Below are 17,329 nucleotides of genomic sequence, written 5' to 3'. Positions count from 1 at the left end.
TCAATTACTCTTCTTGCTGCACTTATGCAAATAATCAAGCCAACTGTTAATTATTTTCTTAATCTGGATACTTCTAATAAAAATGAGGGTGATTTTAGAGAAAAGTATTGTTTCAATAATGCTGTCTTATCTGTACTAAATCCTAATACTAGTCATTGAGATGTAAACTCGATTCAACATTCTAATTTCCCCATGACACCTGGCTATGATTCTCAATTAGACTTCATATTTCTAGTTCTCATATTCAGCCATGCATTCTTAATCTCGTCAAGTTTGTCCTTCCAGAATGGAAAATCCAACTCCAGATGTTGCTACTTAACCTAATAACAATTTGTTCTATCTTGCCTAAAAGCCACAAAACTGCAAATAATAATAGAAATGAAACCCGGAATAGAAGTGCCAACCTTCTGGGGCCCTCTCAACTGACCAGTGATGGAGACCTAGCTGCACCCTTTACTGCGCCCCCTCTCAGCATGAAGCAGCCAGAGTGGTCGTCACCCCTTTTCCCTAGCAGCAGCTAGAGTCTTATCTGTAGAGGGGAAAATGAGACAGGGATCATAGGCTTAGACAGAATAAGGTGAGAGCCTCTAGAAAAAGCAAGGCAGGATATTTGCAGTCAGAGCAATGTAAAACTACATGCTAGGAACCCGCCCCCCCTACTAAAACTATGTTGAACATTAAGCTCTAGAATCATTCTTCAGTGAGATCAGTTAATGTTTCCCAGATAAGGAAGAGTAGCACATGTTTTATTATGCTAATCATTTGTAACCATGTGTAAGGTTCACTTTAGCATACTAAAAGGCCCAGGCCTATGTGCTGTCTTTCCTCCTTCAGATCTGAGGAGGTAATTTTGCAAACTGAGTAACTAACTTAGCATGCTGACCCAGCTGTAGACGGCATAGTAAAAGGCAGGATTCTTTAGCAAATAGACAATACCTCAGCCCACCTTGGGAGCTGAGCAGGCAGCCTTTTGATATGCTCCCAGACCAAGAAGCTGGTATCCCAGAGAAAAATCAAGGCAGGAAATTCCTTATGTTAAGTTAATTTTTAATATTCAGAGAACACTTAACAAGTTCTTCCCCAAGGCTTTAGGGATAGTCCCCACCTTTTTGGACAGCCTCTAGCACAAGACCTCAAATCCCTTACTCTCTCGAGCTCCAACCTCCTTCAACATGTAGATGATCTTCTCCTTTGCAGTCCCTCCGTACAAACCTCTCAACAGGATACTGTTCTCCTTTTCAACTTTCTCTCAGAACAGAGCTATCGAGTTTCACCCTCCAAAGTTCAGCTGTCTGCCGCTCAGGTCACATACCTGGGAGTTCAGCTCTCCCCGCGCTACAAGGCCATTACCATAAACAGGAAAAAAGTTCCCCAAACCATGCCCATTCCAAACAACAAAGACATCATCCCTCACTCCCAAATGGCAAGGACCATACACAGTAATCCTTTCCATGCCAACTGCAGTTGAACTCCAGGATCTTCCCCACTAGATACATAACTCCCACCTTAAGCCGTTTGTCTCCCCTTATTCCCCTCCCACCAAATCTCCCACAGGTTCCTACTCCTCCACCCTGATGGGACCTCTTACTCTCTGCATTTCGCGCTGCTCATCTCTGCTTCCACTCATCACTGAAGCTTCTGCCAGCATGGAGTCCTAAGACCTCCCTTACAACAGCCATGTGTCATGCTTCAGGTTTATTAACCCTGGTCTCAACACTTACTCTCTCACCAGACCTATCTTCCCAATGCCAGCCCTTTCTTCTCTTTCAGACTGTCCAAAGGATTGCACCATCAAGGATTCCCTTTGCCCTACAGGTTGCTTTTCTGCCTACACATATGTGCCCCCAAAATGCTATTAATTCAGCCACCCTATGTAAACATAGCAATCAGCCCAAATGCAAAAAATTTCTAACCAAACCTTTAACCAGCTTATATTACAGGATTACCAACCCCTCTTCAAAGACGATCATCCTTATTGAACCTGGAACACGCCATCGCCACTGCAGACCAAGAGCTCATCTGAGGACCACTCCCCATCAATACAAAAATGAACTTCATTACCCCTAATCAGTAGGAAGCAGCTCCTGAAGACTAACCTTCACCCCTTCCCAAATCCTCTACCACTTATAAAACAGAAAAGGGAGGAATGTAAGAATATAGTCATTTATCCTCCTTTTGTCCCATGGTCCCAAGCACAGAAGCCGGTAAGAATTATGCCGGAGCTTGACTGGGCCTTATCTCTAAACATCCCGACCCTCCCCCAAAGCAGCAGGCCGAGCGGATCCACAATAAAAGGCACCACGCTGCCGCCCCCTCTCTCTCTGTCTCTCTCTTTGTCTCTGTCCCCCTTCTCTCCCTGCTCTCTCTCCCTCTCTCTCTCTCTCTGCTCTCTCTGTCCCACTGCTCTCTCTGCTGCTCCCCCCCTCTCTCTCCCCACCCCTGTCTGGAGCAGCCTCTCCTTCAGATAATAAAGTCTCTTGCGTGGGCCTGTGTCTCCTGAGTCCTTCTGGGTAAGAAGGGTCGCGGCGAGATACCCTTTCAAGCACAATGACTGCACTACTCAGGACATATTTTCTAATGAAAGATGAATGATGCAGAGGGTTAAAGCTGGGAAGTAATGACAGTAATCAGTGATAAATACAATAGTGGATACACACTTGGCAAGTTCTAAAGGAGCACACTACTGCTCCATCATATCCTACAAGAGCTAGATACATTTATAAAAGTGGCTTATATGCATTCATTTTGCTTCACAGTATTTATCACAACTGTAATAAACCCATCATTTGTGTAGTCATTTGCTTAACATCTGTCTTTTCTGCTGTAAATCCCAAAGGGCAGGAACTGTATTTGTCTTCTCATAGCCACAGCACCTCACCAATAAATGTATTTTGAATCTGTGAAACAGTAAAGGCTATGCCATTGCATAATTAGGAAATGACTAGGTCCCCTTTCTAGCTGAGTTTACTAGGCACCCAACCTCACAGAACCTAGTAATTTGTTTATTGTTGGTTTTAGGATGCACGCTTTTGTCACACGCATTATACAGCTGATAGTGTCTTAGTGTTCTGTATCGTTTAATTAGCAGGATTTTCCTTTCAAAGTATTACATAAAATAATAGTTTTATTAAATGATGGTGTTTTAGAATCAATGAAACATTTATTGTTAATTCCATCTGAATATGGAAAATAATAGAGCTTTAAGTACTTACATCAATTAAATCTGAAAGATCATGAATGTAATACTTGAAAACCGAGGTATTGGTTGCTTCAAGGGTTAGCAGATACTCATTCCGTGCCTTAATTGATTTTAGCTTATTTTCTGAATACTTTGCTTGTCTCTGGAAATGAAGAAGACCCAGGCATTGGGAAAGACAACAATGTTACTTTTAAACAAGGCAAAGAAACATATATACATTTCTATTAATCTAAACAATTCATTCTACATATACAAATGACCTTGGAAGTCCTTTGAAAAAAGTACATTTCGAATCTGACTTAAATTACTTACAAACGAAAATTACCCAGCTATAGGGAGTAAAAATCAATGTACTTGGGCTTCAGGCCTGTTTGCAATGAAATCTCTTAATATTCAAATTCTCTGCATTGTGTTGAATACTTGGCACTCAACACTAAATGATGTCCAGCTGTTATTACATGATTTTAATGTTAAATATTTTTCATTCCGGTGGAAAGAAATGCGTGCCCTTTCACAATGATTCACAATGTGTGTTCATCAGCTATTGCATCAGTGTTCTTCATATTGTCACTTCAAAGAGGACAGAAAGGCTATGCAGTTTATTTTTACTTACCTTTTCTTTCATTTTTTCAATTTTCTTTACAGAGCTTCGCCGCTGATGTCTCTCTTCTAGTCTAATATGGAAGACTGGATCACCAGATCTTCCAATTTGCTTTTCTTCTTGCTTCTCAGCCTCTTTCAGCTTGCTCTCTGCACTGATGCTCTCTGCATGATACATATGGTATGTTTTCATGACCTGTGAAAATGTGACCCAAGTTGTTAAAAGATGTCTGTCTGCAATTTAGGGAGTGAATGGAAACCATTATATGATGTGTATGTTAAAAATATCACCTTCAAACTGGCAGGGGGAGAGCCAGATTGTTAGCAAAATAGATGAATTACGGACTACTGCTTGTTTCTACATAAAGAAAACAAAAAAATATGCAAATTCACCTGCCAGGAAGAAGTACTTAGGGGACAAGCTTTGATGAAAAATGACTTAGTTTATGCATGCTTTCAATGCACTTGAAAAGCTCCCTTCAGCTTAAAAGTGTTTCTCTAAAATCTTCTTTGCATTATTAATTTGCAGAATATAAACCATTAATCATGGATAAATTTTAGCCCAACCTTGGAATTCTTTTAAAAACCTCCAAATTAGTATGGCCTTACCAAAGGAATTTTACTTTATAAAATCTACTTGTCAAAATACAAAATGTAAATATTATGATTCATACATAGCTTAGTTAAAAAAAATTGTTTTCCTGACCAAAAAGTTAATACTTTGTTTAATGTAGAAAACATATGCTACAAAAAGGAAAATAAAAAAATAAAAAGAGACAGTAACTGTTACGATTTGGCATACTTTTTCCTATGAAAATGCGCGCACACACACACACACACACACACGCTCTTCATTTTAAAATTACACATATTTCTCCTTTTATAAAATTTGGATCATACTGTACTCATAAATTTGAATTTCCTGCATTTTTTTCATTTAATAGAACATCTTCCTGTATCATCAAATGTTCTTCTAAAACATAATTTTAAGGGCTGTATATTATTTCCTTATATGACTGTGCTATAACTAATTCTCTTTTGTTAAACATTTTAGGATATTTCAACTATTTGCCTTATGCATAAAGCTGTGCTGAAAACCTTTGATATATATCCTAACTCACTGGATCCTTTCCATGTATATTGTAAGCTTACATAAAGAATTCTCAATTTGAAATTTCTTTAAATTAAAAAAATCTTAAATCCTTAAACATTTCGGTTATATTATTGTTACAGAAATGTCTGTGCACAAAAGTGTGTCATATTTCTTACAATAAATTTTCAGAAGAATTGCACATTCTTTTTTTTTTTGACTTGCACATTCTTAAGATGACTATTTTGAAAAGTAAAACATGGAGTTAGTACCCCTATATTTATTGCAGCATTATTTACAGTAGCCAAAATATGGAGACAACCTAAGTGTCCATGGATAGATGACTGGATGAAGATATGGTACATATACACAATGGGAAATTACTGAACCACAAAAAGAATGAAATCTTGCCAATTGCAACAATGTGGATGGACCAGAGGCAACTATGCTAAGTGAAGTAAATCAGTCAGAGAAAGACAAATACCATATGATTTTATATGTGGAATCTAAAAACAACACATAAACAAAACAGAAACAGTCATAAATACGGAGAACAAACTGGTGGATGCCATGGCAGTGAGTGAAGCAGCTCAAGGGGATAAAAAAAACAAACTTCCAATTATAAAATAAATAAGTCACAGGGATGAAAAGTACAACACACAGGGAATATAGTCAATAATATCACAGTAACTTTGTATGATGACAGATGGTAATTACACTTATCACGGTGTGAGCATTTAGTAATGTATATAACTGTTGAACCACCATGTTGTACACCTGAAGCCAGTATAATATTGTATATCAACTACCCTTTAATTTAAAAAAACCGTAATAACTGAAGAGCTAAGTGCCACCGCTGAAAAGAGGAATATGTGCATTTAGTACTCACACCCTTATGGAGGACACAGAAATAGGGAGCATATCATTTATAATGAGCTTCAGAATATTATACAGAACAATAAGTATAAAAAAAACACTTCAAAATGTGGGGTTAATGAAGAACTTTCCTGTATTTTCATAAAATGTCATGTTATTGTTCCTTAAAAATATAAGCTATCAGATTTTGCCAAAGGCATCACTGTTGAACAAGAGCTAAGTAAAAGCTAAACTACGAAGTGTTTTCTGTGCTGTGCATAACTGCAAAGTTGTCTGTTTTTAGTAATTATTAAATCTGTCCAGGGCAAGTTTGGTTGGCTCCTCCAGTTTAAAAGAAAAATAAAATAGCATTAGGAAGCAGCTGGACAGCTGGGGAATGAGAAGGGAGTCACTCTGCAGCTGGGCAAACAGCGAGGTCAGTTAATCTGCCACACACCTGCATTTCTACGCTTGGCTCTGTGTATATTCCCTGCCTGAAGCGAAATCACATACCATTTGGGTCCTGGTTCCAGTTATATGATTCAATGAGAGGGTGATTGTGTTGCTCAGCTGTCTACTCTTCTTGCTAGTAGGCAGGAAGAAGTGAGAACACGTGTCTCCCACCTTAGTTGCATGAAAAGGCATCCCCAACAGCCCTGGGTACTGGAGAAATCTTTCAGACCCAAGCCCCTTCATTTAGAGGTTTAGGATTGGTGTAAACAGGTAATTTGCACAAACTAAGCCCTTTGAGCTAGGGATACTGAGCAGGCTGCCAGCATCGCGTTTCTTATTAACGAGCCTGAGTTAAAAGGAAAACATTTTGAGTCTGACCTAATACTAGTAAGAAGAGGGTATAAATACTTCATCAGAACGTGGTTCAGCACAATAGCTGAGGGTTCTCTACCTGGTTCAGTGGTAACTTCCAGAAAGGAAATTTCTTTGTTGAGTTTTCCAATCCAATCTGACTTAGGGTTTCCACTATTCTCTAAATGTTAACAGTTACAATGAATAAATTTTAAAAGTTGGGGAGAAAAACACTAAAAGCTTTTTGCAAACTCCAATTGCAGATAATGAATCCAAGTACGAGCTGCATTATTTAAAATGTAAGCTGTTGACACAAGTTGAATGTGTTTTGTATTTAAAATAAAATAACAAGTCTTTCTTCTTCAGAGAAAGCTTTTACTTCTTAAAGGTGCATTTTGAATACTGCAAAGAAAATAGCAGCTTCTCCATCAGCTTAATGCAAACACATTTGCATACCAAATGACACGATAGGCATATATCCATTTACATGTACTCAGATAGCTTATTTTCCTATTTGATGTCTTCTCTACTAAAAGTTCATGCATTAATTCTCCACTGAACACACTCAATTGACCTTTTCTGCTCCATCTTTCCTTAACTGTAGGAAGAATATAGTCAAGTAGAAAGTGACTTCATGGATTTCTTTCCGAGATTGTGAAATCCTAGACAAAACTTTTGCCCAGAAATTAATAATTTTTTCTTACTAACCCACCTTATAATGTATGTGATACTACTCTTTCACTTAAAATCAAAATAATTAAAATATTTATAGTAAATTTTTGATGCTCAGGATCAAGAAACCATTATGTATTTGAAAACTATCCATGTTGTGGAGAACATCAGTGGATTTAAGGCTATAAATTGTACTTTCTGATTTCTGACTCAGAAGTTAGAAGATAGGGTTCTATGAGTGAATTTACTAGTTATTAAATGTGGGGAAGTTAACACTTCTACTTACCTTACAAGGTTGCTGTGTAACTTAAACTTTACCTAGTACTTTCTATATATGTGTGTATAGGTGTATAAAATCTATACCACTAATAAGTATGTTTACATATATGTAATATGTATATATTTAGCTACACAAGCATTATATAATGCTTATTATATGCCAGAACACTGTTCTAAGCATTTTACAAATAATAGCTTATTTAGCTGTTGCTCTGAGAGGAGGGGGTTCCCTATGATTCCATGAGACCAAAGAAGTTGGGGCATCAAAAGGGGTTCATACCATGTTTATTCTCATGGTGGTCACCCGGCTAAGTACAAGCAGCTGGTCTGGTGCTGCTCCCTACGGCTCCCCAGCTCTGGCATAATCCTCTCCAAGGGTGAGGCTCCACAGCTCCCCTCCTCCAGCTGCCACTGTCACCTAGTTCTCCCTCCAGGCTTCCCTTCTACTCTTTCCAAGCTCTTACGGCTCCCGCACAGGCGCCACTCTCTCCCCGCTCTCCCAGCACTGGGAGGAACTCTGTGCACAGGGCTCTGGTGACTTGCAGACGTCTGACCAATTATATGCAGGAACTGAGAGGAAAGAATGGGTGTTTCTTCTCCACTCCTCCCCTGTGCGGGTACTCCTGTGACTGACCAGCCCTCTGTCCCCAGTACATCCCATAGATGTGTAAATAGGCTCTTACATATATACAGTGGGTGCTATTAAGGCCAGACAGGAATCCTGGTCAGAAATTTCCATTTTCTCCACATTAGTCCCTCTAAAAACTCTTGAGGTAGGTACCTTTATTTTCCTCTTTATAGAGATGAGAAAAGTAAGGCATGGAGAGGTTAAATAACTTGCCTGAGGTCACACACCTGGTAGCTGGTAGAGCAATGGTTGGAACCCCAGCAGTCTGGTTCCAGATCAGGTATTCTAGACTGCTATGCCATAACCTTTGGGAAGTCTAAAACATTATACAAATGGAAGGGCCCTTTACCTGGGGGGTATAGTTACTTTGGTTATATTCAGGAATGGAGGGAAAGATGGACTGAATTATCCGTTCAACATTTGATTGGTGTAAGGCAAACAAATTTGTTTACCACTTGTAAGGCACTGATAGGTGTAGTAAGAGTAAAAACTTGGTTTCTGAGTTTACATTTTTGGAGATTACATAATAGGCCTTGGAGATTCTGATGGGCAAAAATGAAGGGCTAGAGGACATTCAGGCTAGAAGGACAGTATTGACAAAGATACGTGGGGTTGGGGGGACCACACAGGTGAAATGGGCATGAGTAGACAAAGACTGCAGAGAAGGGGGTCCAAAAGCACTTGAAGTGTGGGTGGTTGGGTAGTTGAGCGGGATAGGACCAGAGAAGTTGGCACTGGCCAGATCAGGAGAGCTAGGCTCTAAGCAAAGGGATGCCGGTCACTGCCTCCCAAAGGCAAAGCAGCTGGGAGAACTGAGCACACAAAAGCAGACCAGAGGGAGGCTTTTCATACTATTTCATGTTGAGCCCTGGGCTGGCCAAAACCTCTTAAAAAATAATATACTATACCAAAGAGGAATGCCTAGGAGTTGACCACATAGACACTTACCATGTTCATAAAACACTTTGGAAAGGCCTCTAGCCTATCTGCAATGCACATCCCGTAATTACTACTCTTCAATGTATGCTGAGTTACTGTAAAATTAAGTAGACATTAGCCCAGGTTTCAGGGAGCAATGTATATTGATCTGCATTTATTTATCCTCTTAACAGCTACTAAGTGTCCATAAGCCAGGTACGGTGCTAGGCTCCCAGACTAGAGATGACAGACACAATCTCTATGCAGTGGGATGACACAAAAGCAGGCCTATTCTTACTGTAAAACAGGTAAGAAATGGGGAGCGGGGCAGCTGTAGATTTCAGGGTAGACTGAATGGGAGGTAGGTGGAGAAGGATGCATAGGCTTCTTTTTAATTAGCTTATGTTTAATTCTTGGAGTTCACCTGGGGAGAAAAATATGGGGAGATATATTTCACAAGAGGGGAGACATTAATGCTACTCAGTTAATACCTCCAATGGATCTCTCTCAGTTCCCACCACCACCCCCCACTTCCCATTTCAGGCCTATGAATGACACTTCAGTCAGTATTTTTTATTCTCATTCTTGGCATCAAGTTTTGAAAAATTGCTAATCCCAGAGGTAATGAGACCTGTCATGATGTTGAACTTTAATAAGCCCACCTCCTCTCCCTAGGGGCAGGTGACCCTCCACAAATCAATGAAAGCCGAATTTACAACACTTGTATTTGCAAAGTAACATTTATAGGCAAACTCAATTTGAGAGAGAGCATACTAGTGGCTATGAACTTAAACTCACAGAACAGACTGCTTGGGTTCAAATCGTGCCTTGTGCTCACTCACTGTTTGGTTTTGGCAAATAACTTAACCTTTCTGGGCCTCAATTTCCTCACTGTGAAATCAGCTGTTTTTCCTCGTTACTTCTCACAGTAACAACATTATTACTCACTGCATGCATAGGGCAGTTGGAAGGATTAAAAGTGTCAATATATGTAAAGAGCATAGTAAAAAGAGCTTGACACATAAAATGCACAGTAAATGTCAAACAGTGATATTTGAAAAAAGATTACCACAAAAATATTCCATTTTAATACATAGGAAATAATTTCTCCATGGTTGGAAAGATTATCATTTCTAACACAGGGAAGGAAATTAGGAATATTTCCATTTATGTGTAAGTTAAGAATTTCAGCAAAGCTCTTTATAATGAGCAAATACATCAAGACGAACAATTAAACAGCATAAGAGGCTGTCTCTATAGCTAGTTTACCCAAGAAAACTTGAGGTATGTCTTGGCTCCACTGAAATGAAATCATGTAACAGTCTGAAAGTATATTTACAACCCAAACAAATGCTTTGAAGAAATGACACTGTCTGGGACTCTGGACCTTGGGTCAACCAACCAGCCAAATGACAGGGCAACAGAGATGCAGAGAATAAAAACAAAGGGAAAAATAGAGAACACATATGGCAAAGGAAGGAAATAAGGTAATGTAAATCATGAAAATAATTATAGGCTGTTCAGTGTAGGGTTAAAGATTTTATTTCAGGAGTTACTATAAAGAGCAGCATTTCAACGGGAAGAGCTTGTGTCTATGCAATCCAGTAAACCTGGATTTTGGTCCTAGCTTTGCTGCAAAGTAGCTTTGTAACCTCAGCCTTTTTGAGCCTCAGTGTGAGCCTCATCAACTAGAGATGACAAATGAGGTCTGCCTACAGACCAAAATCAGGGGACAATCAAATCAAACCATACACCTCAAACACCTTGAGAAGGGTGGAATGAAAGAAAAAGTACCACCTAGTAGCCTTACCAGAGTAGGAAAAACTGATGGTGTAACTGGATGGCTTCTTTCCAAGGGAATTTTAAGGTATCCCTCTAAAAGGAGAATGTTTGGTGAAGTTCAGAGGAAAGAATGCAAGATGGCACTTACCAGTCTATATGAATTGGAAACTGTCATTCATGTTTTTCTTTTCTGTTGGAGATTTAGTGTTTTCTTTTCTATCTTTAAGAGCCAGTATTACTGGAAGGAGCATTCCTGTCCTAGATACCCAAGGGTGTGAGCCCTCAGCCTTGTCATGCCCCAACTGTGTGAGCTTGTGGCAAGGCTTTAACTCTGCTGGCCCTCAGCTTTCTCACCTATAAAGGAGGCGGATGGACCATGTGATCTCTCAGGCCTTTTCCAACTCTAAAATTCTGAGTCCATGATTTCAGATATTAATCTTGTAACAACTAACTACCGTAAGAATTTATTATATGGTTAAATACACACACACACACACACACACACACACACACACACACACACACACACACACATATATATATATACACTTCTCAGTGGCTAAAGGGGTTGATTTTTTGTGTTATGAGAGAGGGCAGAAAAATTTTAACCAAAAGAAAAAAAAAAGTACAACAAATACTAATTATCTCCTTCTGCCTCTGTTGACTTGAGACAGAAAGTAGTACACCATGCTATGCAAGGTTATAAGATTCCTCTTAGAATTCTCCATGAGCTCTGAGGTTATAACTCATCTGCTTTGCTACACAGAAAGATCTAGAAATGAACAATGCCCACACTGTTATACTGACGAATCTGATTCTGGGATATCTATCACTCTAATGACTTTAATTAGCTTCCAAACTGATTAGTGATCAATCAAGTGTTCATTAAGGAGGAAAACCCTGGACCATTTGGTAGGTAGAGTTAACAGATGGATATGGTACATACTATTATTTTCTACTGTTATCTTTAAGTTAAAGCAGGACATTAGACATCTTCAAAATGTTAAATCCAACAATTTTTAAGTGGCAATATAAATTACAATTAGTTGCACAAGATTTTGCTACCTTAATAAAAATATTTAATGAAAAATGACTTTTATCCTAAAGAGGACAAACTGTTTTACGCCTTATTAAAGAGAAAATGTTTCTCTTTGTAATAAGAGTAGCCTTCATTTATTAATCATGTGCTCGCTAGCTCTACCTCTAGTAGTCATAAGAGGCAGTTCATAATTTAAGTCTTTGAGTCATAGACAGGGTTTACTGGTTTTATTTATGAACTCTCCACAAACATTCATGTTCAGCAAGAATTTCTTGAGCCCCCTACTATGTATCACAAATAGGCTTTTCATATTTGATTCTATTACATTCTAATACTAGAAATCCAATTATCCTATTTGATTCTGTAACATTCTAATACTAGAAATCTTATTATATTTTATTCTTTATTGATTGATATTAGTTCATTAGCTCCTAAGAGTAATTTTTCAGGATAACAATTAATAATTTGGTAATATCTGCCCATTCACAATTATCAGAGATTTCTACTGTGAAATAAATGTCATTTTTATCCTGGAAACTCTAATTTTGCAAAAAATATCTTTCTCTCTGGTCTCTCAAGTACTTCATATGCAGTAGGGTAAAGAGAGGATAGTAATGGCAGAGGATTTTTAGGGAAATCCGACTTAATACTCTACTTTCACACCAATGATTTTCTAATACTCCGGCAATATTCCAGTGCATGGAGTTCCCTGCACAAGCAATGTGGTCTCACGCATCTGTGCTCTTCTTCACGCTAATCGCTTTCTGGAACGCCTTTCCACCTCTCCTTTATTACTAAAATCAGGTGTCAGCTTCTCTAGGAAGCCCCGAGATGGCTCTCTGTTTACACAGAGATGTGGAGACCCCTGTCTAGCCTCCTGTCCAATACCACACATGGAAATATCTCACTAGTTTAGCTCTTTGAAGACAGAGCTTTATGTTTACCATCGATGCATTTCCAGGAACTACATATTTGCTGAAGGGCTCCACCAACACATTCAGTGTGTATTACCTGGATGCCACGCCCTGGGATCCTATAAACATTCAGAGTGGAGGCCACACTGCTTTCAGCTTTCCATTGACTTAGAGAAAGGGAACAGAGCGTGAGACTTGGGACAAATGCTGAATAACGGCATTCCATAAATCGTAGTGCCTTACGAATCACAACCCTTCTCCACATACTGGCTGGGAAGCCACCCTCTGAAGAAGAACAATGTCTTAAAGGAGAGTCCATTCCAGTTTTCAACAACTCTCATGGTTAAGCTCAGGAATCAGACTGCCTGGGTTCCAACCCTCATTTTTTCTTTTAGCCAGGTTCCACGGTTTCCTCACCTCTAACTGGGAATAAGAATAGTGCCTATAAGGCTGTTGTAGAGATGAATTAATATATGGCAAGCACTGGCAGTGGTCACTGGTACACAGGGAATGCTTAAAACTATTGTAATTAATAAACTATCCCACTCTTCTGTCATTATCTTTTAAGCCCACAATAGCCTCAGCTCTGCCAAACGTTCACTTGTTCATTTACATACCCAAGAGGTTGACAGCACAGGGATGGTCTTTGTTTTATGCATAAAAGAAACTGAGCTGCAAAGAGACTTGAACCTTGCTCAACAAGTCAACAGGGAAAGTCAGGGATAGAGAAGGTCCTTGTTTCAAAAAGGCTTTTTGTAGCAAGTCTTCAGAGGCACTGAAATACAGGTTTAATTTACAAAAAAAAAAAAAGAATTGGCACTGGAATGCGTATTAACCAGGGCCACACTGGACACAGTGGCAGCAGAAAAGGCAAAGGACAAGTTTCAATTAGTTGGCAACATGAAGGGGGAAAGTACATATATAATGAAAGGCAAGGAACATACTAGAATTTCAAAGTCACCTGCAATTTAAAATACTTAATTCTTCCCAGGAAAATGTTTCACATGTCCTCAACGATACATGTATGTATTAGACATTTAACTTTTAAGGTTCAGTGTATGAAATATTTAAGCTGAGGAAACATGACACTTGGAATCTTAAAGTCATAAAAGCCCTGTAACCTCTGGATTGTAGCATTAACTAAAATGGAAAGACTGTTGTCCTTTTCTTTCAATGAAATATGGTTTGGAATTTGACACACATTCTCTGTACCTCAAATCCAATACTTCTCACTCCATTAGAAAAAGAAAAGAAAAGAAAGAAGACGGTGAGAGACCTTTGTCAATCTGTAAAAGAAAGCTTTCTGAGTTTTCAAACTGCTTTTGTCTAGATGTCTGACCACTTTTGCTGCCTTTGGTCTTTATCATCTAATGCTGGTACTCCCCCGGAATCTTCCCATTCCTGATGTTCCCTTTCTCTCTAGATTTGGCTCCAGAGAGAAATTCCATGAATATGCCTTGTGCTCTTCCTAATGGTATGCCTTGGCTCACATCACTCTTTTTGCCTGGAAAGCCTGCTCCACTCTCTCTCCATTTCTTCTAATACTGAAATCCTGTCCATTTTCAGATACTGTCCTCTGAATTTTTCTCAATCCTCAGTGAGTCTCTCAAATCCTCTTTGAATCTCCAAAGCCTTCTTTCTGCCTGAGCCTCTCTGTTGGTACAAGCTGCTCTGTCTTCTGTTATAACCACCCATGAAAGGGAGTACAGTGGGTAAGCTAAGGGCACAGGCTCTGCCAGGTCTGAGACTCCCTTCTTAGCTGCGGGACCTGGGGCAAATTACTTAACCTCTCCGTGCCTCATTTGCTTCATAGGGCTGTTGGGAGAATTAAAAGGGCTAATTATGTAAAGTGCTTAGAACAGTACCTAACAGAGGTTAGCTGTTATTTCGTCCTTGTTTAGCTCTAATCTGCTAGATCGAAGGCCTCCAGAACTGGTCTGGTCTCACCTGAAGCTCCCTGGGCAGGCACTCGTGACAGAGGACCAAAGGACCATATTTGCTAATCTGAATTAAAACAAAACTTGGCTTTCCAATTCCAACCTGGGACTTTAGTTTAATCGCTTAATTTGAATCTGTGTGATATTCTCCTTAAATAAGGAGGTTAACTTGATCATTTCTAAAGGTCCATTCAGTGTTAAGATTATCAGTTTATGATAGGATTAAAATCAGATAATCATGTGAATTAGAAAATCATGTGACAAGATATGTTAAAATGGATCACTGATTTAGATACAATTGATTTCCTTCTCATCATTTTTTTTACATTTCTACTCGTTAACATTTCTGGTCTATTTAGAGATAAAAATGCAAGGAAAATACCCATAATTTATTTTCTGTATATGATTATATACAGAGATTATATAGATTATATCATATAGAGACATATTAGGGTTTGATGAATAATAGTAAAGAAAGCTAAGTACCTTCATTACCCAATAAAAACAACACTTTCTAGTTAAGATGTCTCTTATTAAAGCATTTTAGTTATTTAAAAGTCATAACACTATGTTGCAGAATGTAATAGTTTGGATAAAATACTCTTTAAGAAGAATACTTGATATGAGACAGTCTTCAGAATTTTTTTTTTTACTATACTTTCTAACACTTTTTTTCATTTCTAAGCCAAATAGTATTGTTTCTCAGTCCATATTGCTCACTTCTTCTAAAAGACTGTCTTATTTGTAGTTCACAAGCACCAACTACAACTAATTCTCAAATCTCAGAGAGAATGTGAATCCAAGCAGGAGCTGGGGAGCATTTGGCCTCAGTAACTAGCAGGGTGTCCTAAAAGACATCTACACATAAAGTTCTTACCAAACAGTTGTCCTCAGAGATCCTTACAATGGAAACTTTATTAATTCCAATCATTCTGGCAGGAAAATGAAGCCAGGTTAAATTAGCTAACATAGTCTCCAAAGACAGTCTGTGTCAATGCCAAGATTACAATTCAGAGATTGGCACGGTGTCACATGGTCCCAACACCTCTCTTTCTTTCCATCTAAGTGTCTAGTAATAAAGCCAGGGGAAAGATATATGGAAACACTTTGTCAGCCCAAGAGCTCTAAAATAGACCGCTTTTGAAAAATGTTTTCCAGGTGGCATCATGGAGAATGTGGTATTCTAAAGAGGTTTTCAATTTGAGAAGCTTCTTACATATCCTTTATGCCTTATTTCTCTGTTAGTGTTTTGTTCTGAGACCTAGACCTCTTTGTAGTCCATCTCAAAGGAATAAATTTTCATTTTCACTATGGAAATATGTATTTCAAATACTTAAAATGCCCTTTAGCTAAAATAAATACCTAACCAAAAAGTAAAATAAAATGAAGAAACTCTTTGAGGCTCAGAGAAAACTCTTCCAATATGAGGTAGCAAGTGTCTTTCAGAATGACCTTTTAACCTTGCTTCAGGCATGTTCTTCCCTACAGAAGAATGCACAGGACCCTGGTTCACAGGAGCCTCACACAGCCAGCCATGGAAGCAGTCCTCTGAGGCAGTTTTCAAGGAAAGCCTTGAAATAATAAATGGTGTCTTTCCTCCCACCGCCTCTAAAAAAATAACTAGCTTCCATGTTGTTGCAAATGGTAGGATTTGTTTTCTTCTTATGGCTGAATAATATTCCAATGTGTATATGTACCACATCTTCTTTATCCATTCATCTACTGATGGACACTTAGGTTGCTACCATTTCTTGGCTATTGTAAATAGTGTTGCGATAAACACAGGCGTGCATCTGTCTTTTTCAAACTGGGCTGCTGCATTCTTAGGGTAAATTCCTTGGAGTGGAATTCCTGGGACAAATGGTATTTCTATTTTGATCTTTTTGAGGAACCTCCATACAGCTTTCCACAATGGTTGAACTAATTTACATTCCCACCAGCAGTGTAGGAGGGTTCCCCTTTCTCCACAACCTTGTCAACATTTGTTGTTGTTTGTCTTTTGGATGGTGGCCATCCTTACTGGTGTGAGATGATATCTCACTGTGGTTTTAATTTGCATTTCTCTGATGACTTGCGATGTGGAGTATCTTTTCATGTGTCTGTTGGCCATCTGAATTTCTTCTTTGGAGAACTGTCTGTTCAGCTCCTCTGGAGCTAGAGGGTATTATGCTCAGTGAAATAAGCTATGCAGAGAAAGACAAGTACCAAATGATTTCACTCATATGTGGAGTATAAGAACAAAGAAAAACTGAAGGAACAAAACAGTAGCAGAATTACAGAACCCAAGAATGGACTAACAGTTACCAAAGGGAAAGGAACTGGGGAGGATGGGTGGGAAGGGGGGTTAAGGGTGGGGAAAAAGAAAGGGGGCATTACGATTAGCATGTATAATGTGGGGGTGGGGTGGCACAGGGAGGGCTATACAACACAGAGAAGACAAGTAGTGATTCTATAGCATCTTACTACACTGATGGACAGTGACTGTAATGGGGTTTGTGGGGGGGACTTGGTGAAGGGGGGAGCCTAGTAAACATAATGCTCTTCATGTAATTTTAGATTAACAATAACAAAATAAAAACAAACAAGCAAATAAATAAAAAGCAAGACATATT

At 38.8% G+C, this 17,329-nt stretch overlaps 1 protein-coding gene across 8 annotated transcripts in view; it reads right to left on the bottom strand.

Annotated features, from left to right (window-relative positions):
* SRGAP1 (SLIT-ROBO Rho GTPase activating protein 1) overlaps positions 1–17,329 on the bottom strand; it is a 280,779-nt gene that overhangs the window by 91,449 nt on the left and 172,001 nt on the right. For all 8 annotated transcript variants that reach the window (XM_037007150.2, XM_037007145.2, XM_037007149.2 and 5 more), the window contains 2 exons: positions 3,813–3,995; positions 3,213–3,341 (listed from right to left, as the gene is read on the bottom strand). In XM_037007150.2, coding sequence (XP_036863045.2) covers positions 3,213–3,341; positions 3,813–3,995 — 312 coding nt within the window. The remainder of the gene's footprint in view (positions 1–3,212; positions 3,342–3,812; positions 3,996–17,329) is intronic.

Source organism: Manis javanica, chromosome 10 (assembly GCF_040802235.1).
Source record: "Manis javanica isolate MJ-LG chromosome 10, MJ_LKY, whole genome shotgun sequence".
Taxonomy (NCBI): Eukaryota; Metazoa; Chordata; class Mammalia; order Pholidota; family Manidae; genus Manis; species Manis javanica.
Note: the sequence above shows the minus strand (reverse complement) of the source record. Positions and strands in the feature narration are given on the sequence as shown.